At 35.0% G+C, this 8,082-nt stretch overlaps 1 protein-coding gene across 1 annotated transcript; it reads left to right on the forward strand.

The window, feature by feature from the left end:
- Positions 1-861: 861 nt before the first annotated feature.
- Positions 862-7,373, forward strand: fam213b (family with sequence similarity 213 member B). The gene is made up of 7 exons (XM_005796946.3): positions 862-1,059; positions 1,387-1,591; positions 1,873-1,924; positions 2,354-2,417; positions 2,578-2,653; positions 4,114-4,232; positions 6,930-7,373. The coding sequence occupies exons 1-7, from the start codon at positions 997-999 to the stop codon at positions 6,954-6,956; spliced, it is 606 nt and encodes a 201-aa protein (XP_005797003.1). The 5' UTR covers positions 862-996; the 3' UTR covers positions 6,957-7,373.
- Positions 7,374-8,082: the final 709 nt, after the last annotated feature.

An 8,082-nucleotide genomic window follows, 5' to 3' on the forward strand; every position in this document is an offset into this window, starting at 1 on the left:
GAACCAGATGTTTTATTGTTTTGAAGCGGTTTTAGATGTTAGATTGCTTAGTAAAATTATGTATTATTGGCAATTAGTAATATGTAAAATCTTTTTAACATTTGATTATGAAACTGTGAATATGAACCAGAATTTTGCCTTTTTATCTACACTAAAAAGTTATTGACGTTTAAGTTAAACGATTTATAACATAAAAAGATAGTCCACTCTCTGAACTTCTTTCATAATAATAATAATAATAATAGTAATTAATATTATTGTTGTTGTTTTTGGTTTGAAGTAAATAACATGTATCACAGGTGTTATCTTTATTCTGTTTGAAGAGATTTAAGAAAAGAAAAAGTGCAAACCAAAGTGGCAGCAATATTTAAAGGTGATCTTTTTCCTCCATCTTTGATGATCAAACATGTTTGGCTACCAAAAAATCTCAAGTAGGACAAACATGTCAAGAGGTAATAAAATGTGCATCTTATTTAACTAGAGCATGTAACAAAGGCCAGGCAGTAAAAAACCTATCACCTTTGAGCCCACCTATAGTAAAACCTTATGCAATCTGCGTTATGAAAAGGCAATTTTAAAAAAACAAAAACAATTTGCTCAAGAGTTAAAGTCTAAACTATAATCTATAATCTGCAGTTATGAATAACATCTGTACCGATGAGTATCTTGAGCAAAACGAAAACAACCCCGTAAGGACAGAAACCCCAGCAAAACACGCACATTTAATTGTAAAGAAATCATGTAACGAAATCTGTCGTCACCAAGCCCCGCCTTCGGGTAGTTCGAAACGCTTTCTGATTGGTTGAACGTTCAGAATCAGTTGAGATTCATTGGATGCTAAGATTTAGTAGGCGTTTCAGGAAGAAGGTGTTTTACAACTGCTGTGAGAGTGTAGTGGGCGTAAGACGTGTTTACTACACACTGGTGTCCACTTCTCGTGGATTTTCTCATAAACCGGTTTCGTTGTAAAGTCTGTGCGGGTAAACACATGGAAAAATGGCTAAAATCGACCTAGCTAAAGTTGGGAAGAACTTACTGAAGAGCACTGACAGTGGAGAGGTGAGCTGACGCAGTGGGCTCTGTTTCAAGGTTTTTTCTCTATTATATCTGTCTTCTTAGATGGGATTTTTAAATCAATTCTGTAACTTTTGTTGTTGTTAACTGTTTCCTTGAATTTAACATTTAAAGGAGACGAAACAGTTGTAGATCTATTTTTGCTTTACATAAGGGGAATTTGCTGTGACATAATGATGATTTGATGCAAATGACAATGTTTAAGCCACTGGTTTAACTGAGAACTGAATTCATCAATCAGTTTACCAAATACTCTCACCTGCTTCCCATTCCTTTCATTTTGGGGTTTAATTTTTCCTCCCTGTGTTTCAGAAAGTGGAGCTCCAGTCTCTGTGGCAGAACCAGCCTGTGGTTGTGTTCTTTCTGCGCAGGTTCGGCTGCCAGGTGTGCCGATGGATGGCGTCGGAGATCAGCAAGCTGGAGCCTGACCTCAGGGCCAACGGGGTCTCCCTGGCGGGAGTCGGACCAGAGGAGCTTGGGCTCCAGGAGTTCAAGGAAGGAGGGTTTTTTAAAGGCTGTAAGCACCACGTATTCACATCATGCAAATATGGCCCCAAATGATCAAATTAAATCTGCATGCGAGACCAAATGTGGCCCCATTTAAGCTGAGGTTAGAGTTACTCACATCATTTCCAGGCTGAAGCCATCATTGTAACCTTACTGCACTCTTTTGTAACACAGAAATCCCCATGGGCGCGTCACGGGGGCATACAGGCATTTTTATTGGCTCCATTGTTTTCTACAGCCAGTCCTGTTGTATAAATAGTATAAAACATGATCTGTCACCTTCTATTTCAGCCATTTATGTGGATGAAGAAAAGAAGTGTTACAAGGATTTGGGATTCAAACGGTGAGCACATAAAGTCCATGTTTAGATAAATGAAAATACTGTTTCTATTTCTAAACCTGTGACACTAACTGCAGTATAATCTGGTTGAACTTCTTAGTCTCTTTATCTTAAACTATATAGTTCTATAGCAAATGATTTAATCACATTACAACTTCAAACTTCAACATATTCTGTTTAGGTTTTATGTGTACATTTTCAAAACAACCTGACATAGCAGCTAACACATAATGATAATTGATTTTTGGGGTTTTTTTCACAAGTAAAACATTCTGGAAGATTTTATTTGTATTTGTTTTTATCTGTATCAAGTTAACACTTTATTAAACCACTCGAAGCTGCGATTAAAGTGCAGGCGTTCTGAACTACAATTAGATTCTGCAATTTGCTGATCAACTCTAGTAAAGAGTTTGTACCTGTTTACTCTTCCAGGTACACAGCTTTAAGCGTGCTTCCTGCTGCTTTAGGGAAGAAAGTGAGAGATATATCTTCAAAGGTAGGTCTATTCATATTTATTTTACTGCTACAGAAAAAAAGGAAAATAAAAATTTAGTTATCCGCTATTCTTTGGAGCTCATGTTATTCATATTAGTCATTAGATATAAGATAGTATGCAGTTATATTGACTTTTTCTGACCATGTTTTGCTTCCTCCAGGCCAGCGCTGTAGGAATCCAGGGAAACTTTTCAGGAGATCTGCTGCAGAGTGGTGGCTTGATCATTGTGACAAAAGGTATAATCTTCATGTGTATGTGAAAATAAAGCACAGATTTCACTCAAAAGACCTGATGATCATCTTACAGGTTGACACTGATACAGGAGAAATGTACCTAGTGATTTAAAGTCGGTTTGGTAAAACTTTGGAAATGCACTTTTGCTGTCTGTCCTCTAGAGGGCAGTAGTGTATCATACTTTTTAACCAGTATAACCACTATTCTCTACCCATTAGTGCTCAGTAGGAAGTCTGCCTTCATTTCTTGTTTCTAAATCATTGTTACATCTTGTTCAGTTTTGAAGGAACTCATTTATGATTCCACACAAAGTGCTGATGTTTGTTTGTTAAAATCGCAGGTACAAATAAATAACATCACCTACTTATAAAACTGGTGAACAAAAGCCCTTATAAACAAGAGAAACATATAATTTTGCTGTTTATTCAGATCATTTTCATGGTCAGGATAAACACTAGGGGCCAAAACTAGGTGACTGCTGCACCGCTCCTCTCGGTTAATTTACTGATAAATTTTACGGAGCTGCAGGGCGGCTTGCCCTGACGGAAAGGAGTTTAAATCGCAGGTCATTCTGTCCTGTGCAGCTGCACAATTTTGTCTTTGTTCCACCAAAGCTCCTTTATGGAAACAGTCCAGCTCCTCACCAAATGATGGATCCTACTAGTATATGGTGATATGTTATTACAGAACATAAAAACATACAGAAATAAAGCAGTAGATGTGTCATAAAATATAACAAATGCATTAAGCATGGACCATTTTACATTTGTTGAGAGACAGAACAGCACTAGAGTTACTAAAAGCATCACAAATCATGACTGCAAAATATCATTTTGCAGGAAAACCTTTGGACTTGCCTTCTATTACAGGTTTGGCACCATTACCATCTCATTTTAAGACCATAATTGAAATTAAAATGTTAATTTCAAGGCTTAAGGACTAGCTAATGATGAACCAGAACAATATTTTTTTTTAAATGTTGTAATTGTAGTTTTAAATACATTGGGTTTTTAAAAAATAATTTTATTGTGTTGATGTTAACTTTTCATTTAAATCAACAATTAAATATCCTTTTATAACTGTCCCATAGCAGTGGCTATAAAAACTGTGGTGCAGGCATTAGATGGTCTTGATCTATGGGTCTAGTATCTTTTCCTATCAAACAAGCAATAAAATGAATAGACATGAATAAATTCTAAAATATTAATTTGTTGGGTCATTCATTTCTTAGAAAAGAAAAATCGAAGTTTCTTTTTCTGCTAGCTTTATGCATCTTGGATGGTGATGTCTTTGTGTTTGTTGCTGTGACTACAGTATGTGCTCATATTATTTCTCCCAAATACTCAACATGAAGTCTGTGCTTCTTAATATTTTAATAACCTAAAAACTGCACAATCTTTTCTAATAAAGCAAGGAAGCTATTTAATGGACATTGACTTCTGTTGTTTTTTATGCTGTTAAGGTGGAGAGAAGGTATTGCTCCACTTCATCCAGGATTCACCGGGAGACTTTGTACCTCTGGACGACATCTCCACGGCTCTCGGTATCTCAGCCACAGTGAAAGCCGGGCAGAAGCCAGTGGTAAGGCCTTTTCATCTGTTAAACTAACATAGTATGACTTAACGGTTAAAAAGAAAAGAGGGGAAAGTGTGTGACTCACTTACGTCACCAGATACTGATGCAGCTGAGATGTCTCTTCAATTTCACACCTATTAGTTCATCTTAGTGGTCTGTCAGTATCTGGAAAGCTTTAACACCGAAGTGATGAACTCTGTTCTTAAAAACACAAGAGAAGGTCTCACCAGACCAGCAGAATAACCTAAAAACAGCCACAAAGAGCAAAACAAAACTCATAAAATAAATGTTTTTGTTTAAAGACTCTTTTTGTGGCATCAGCAGCTATATTATAGTGCTAAACAATAACTGGTTTAGTTGATTATATTTATGGTGAACAACTGGAATATTCTGTGAAACTGGAGCCGTGCTTCAGCTACTTTCTGTTATTGTTTGTGCCGCAGTGTGACTTTCTTACATTAAATATGTGTGTGTGGCATAGCAACATGCTGGTGGTCACAGTTGGGTAGTAACTAGTTACATTTACTCAGTTGCATTAACTTGAGTAACTTATTTTTTTAAATTGCTTTTCAGAGTATTTTTACTACGCTGTACTTTTTACTTTTACTTGGTTAATTTTATTATGAAGTATTTCTACTCTTACTTGAGTAAGATTTTTGGATTTTCTACCCACTAAACGAGAAACAAACATGTTTTAACCAAATATTTACCAGATACAGACACACACCTGCAGTTTTTATTAAAGTTTCATAAGTTTTTTTAATGATAGAAACTGATTTTTATTATTTATGACAATTCATCACTGATATGAATTATTGTCATTTTCTCCTTAAAATACCAAAATTTCTACTTACCTTTATATTTTTGTTTCATCTGGTTGTGTAATTTCTAAATATTAAATTATTCATAATTTGATCAGTTTCTCAGTACTTGAGTAGACTTTTTACCAAATACTGTTTTACTTTTACTTGAGTAATTTTATGGACGGTTAACTTTTTACTTTTACTTGTGTAAAAATACGTAGAAGTAGTGCTACTCTTACTTGAGTACAATTTATACTCACCTCTGATGGTGATATTGCAGAAGCATCTGAATTCATATTTACTCTATCAGAAATGCAGACTTGACCGTCCTCTGTTGAGTCATGTACCTGTGAATTGAACTTGTATATCATAGAAGTTATTATAAATTTGCACATTTTGTCTTGGGAGAATTTGGACTTTATTTTTTAAATATATTACTTTAAAACAACATCCGATCACTTTATTTGCTAATAAAATATTTGATTTTGGGAGTTCTTAGTTACTGGTCAGCAAATTTAGGACTCTTCAATAATGCTTTTATGATTAACTTTAATTGTATATCTTGTTATCTTTATAAAAGAAATATAATTATAATGTTCACGTCTGAATGGCTCAAAAAGGAACTAAAGGAAGGTTTTGGAGTGGCCTAATCAAAGTTTGGACTTGAATCTTGTCGAGATGCTGCATCATGGACGTCACTTGTTGAAAAAAGTCTGCAAAGAGGAATTGGTTTTGGATCCTCCGAAGTTATCACACAACTCCAATGGAAGTTTCAGTTTACATTTTACGCTTACATTGCTTTTTTCCTCAACACATGAAATCACACAAAAAAAAACCCATCCAAACGCTTGATGAATGTTTTTCAGTGCATCTTTGTGTTAAATTTCACTTGATGAGTAGAAATGTGACAGAAAAAGCAGAAACAGAAATCTTGGCTCTGCTGCCTGTTTCCAACAAAAGCCCCCATGTCGGCGCTGTTGCAGCGTACCCTCATGACCTGTCTGACGACTAACAGATGTCACTGGGAACAGAATGGACCTTGTTTCCTCTCAGGGGTCATAATCTGTCTGGAACCAGAGCAAGTCACAAGCTACCACTGTTTTGAGTTTTGAAGGAGATTCAGACAGAGCTGAAGATGCTGCCTTTGCTCAGGATGTACCTTCCTCTCACCTTTACAAACACTAAAATAAGTTGTTTAATTTCTTCCTTTAGAAAATAACATTTTATAATATTGAAAAGCTAGGTTATACTCACTCAGTTTTCTTATTTCTAATTAGTTTATAAACATATACTACATATTTGTAACCATCAAAGTCTGTCTACCCAATATTGTACAGTCCAGATCACCACCATTATATTTATATATGTAATAAACTTTATTCTGCAGAATAAAGACAGAAACAAGCTGATGTGGAGTAAACTATGTTTGTCTTTAGCCAAGCAGTTCATCTCATGAAATTACATCCAGATTTGTCCTGAAAGGCACAAAGCTAACTGGTGAAGAAAGCAAGATCCATTACTCATTACATATATTTAAAACTAGTTATTTGAGCAATTAGAGTAAAAGTAAGAAACACAGAATGATTAGATAGCAAGTCCCAAATGTAAATTGTTTAGGCTTATGTAAGTACATCTCTGGCTAAGTTTAGCTTCACAAAGAAACATATTTTCACACATTTTTCAATGAATTTTTAGAAATGTTCAAATATGTAAGTCTCTATTTTTTTTAAAACATATATTTGAATGACACAAAACAAACTAGTAGGTCTTGACTGCTGACAAAACATCAACATTTGTGTGTAAAATTTGTTGCTTTTTAATTTATTTTGGCAAAGAAAAAGGTAAAGGTTGTAAATGCAAAGCTCATTGTTTGTTTGCTTTTTTGTGCCCTCTCTTGTAGTGCAATGATGATGTTTGTACACGATGAAGCAGCAGCAGCAGGGAGCTTCGCCTGAAAGCCTCGAGTCTCCAACATAAAGGAAGAGGAACGATAACACTGACAATATTGCAGTAACTCCAACGCCTTTGTTGTCTTTCCCTTTTGTAAAATCTCAATGTACTTGCAGCTAAAGCTTTACCTGCATCTTCATAGAAACCCTTTTTGATTCTGAATGTGACTAATAATATGTTAATCATGATTTATATTTTAATGCAACTTTGTACACCTTAAACTTTTTATGAAGGACGTCTTATTTTGTATGTCTGGTAATGATTCCACTTGGAAGTCTCTCTCTGACTTCAGTTTTTTTTATGTTGGATCACAAGGCATCTGCTTTCTTACATTTGTTTTAACTGTAAAGAATAATTTTTGCAGTCAATAATAAAATCTTTTGGCGATAAATCATTACATAGAAAGTCTTACATTTTTATGATGTTTGTCTTTCCCTTAAATAATTGAACATAATTCTTGGAGGTTTCATTTGTTCGGCTCTATTCAGTTTGCTTATTCTCCACCAATTCACAACGAATGTCTCTCCTATGCAGTCCTGCCTGATTCTCATCTCCCTTCAGTGCTCAGTCTGGATTTCTCCCATTGAACTCGATTTCTTTGTTTTTGAAATGTCGTTTGACAGTGAACAAAGCCATTCAGTCGGTGTTGGTCATACTTCCAGATATTGAGCAATTCAAGTCAGTTTAAGATATTTTATTTTTCGGTGAAGATGTAATGTCTCCAGAGATTAGGTGCCACGACATTTTAAAAATTATTACCCAGATATTTTGTTTTATCAAAAGCCAATACCTTCTTCAACAAGGTTGTTGGAGATTTTTGAGATAAGGTATTTTTTCTGACATATAGAAAATAAAATCCTTATTCCTGACATATAGAGAGTAAAGGACGTTGTCTCATGTAGAACACAATTAGTATTTGCTAGCTGCCTGCTGCTTCCTCATTGTTGTTGTCAGGCTCTGGTTTGAAAACATCCAGTTTCTTTAAAGTCACTGTTATCCCACATTTTCTTCAGTTATTGATGAGTGCCTTGACTATTTTGTGGATTATGCAGCTGAATTGTGGTTGTTCTCTTCTCCTAAAAAGATAATTTTAATAATTTTTT

The sequence above is a fragment of the Xiphophorus maculatus genome, chromosome 20 (assembly GCF_002775205.1).
Source record: "Xiphophorus maculatus strain JP 163 A chromosome 20, X_maculatus-5.0-male, whole genome shotgun sequence".
Taxonomy (NCBI): Eukaryota; Metazoa; Chordata; class Actinopteri; order Cyprinodontiformes; family Poeciliidae; genus Xiphophorus; species Xiphophorus maculatus.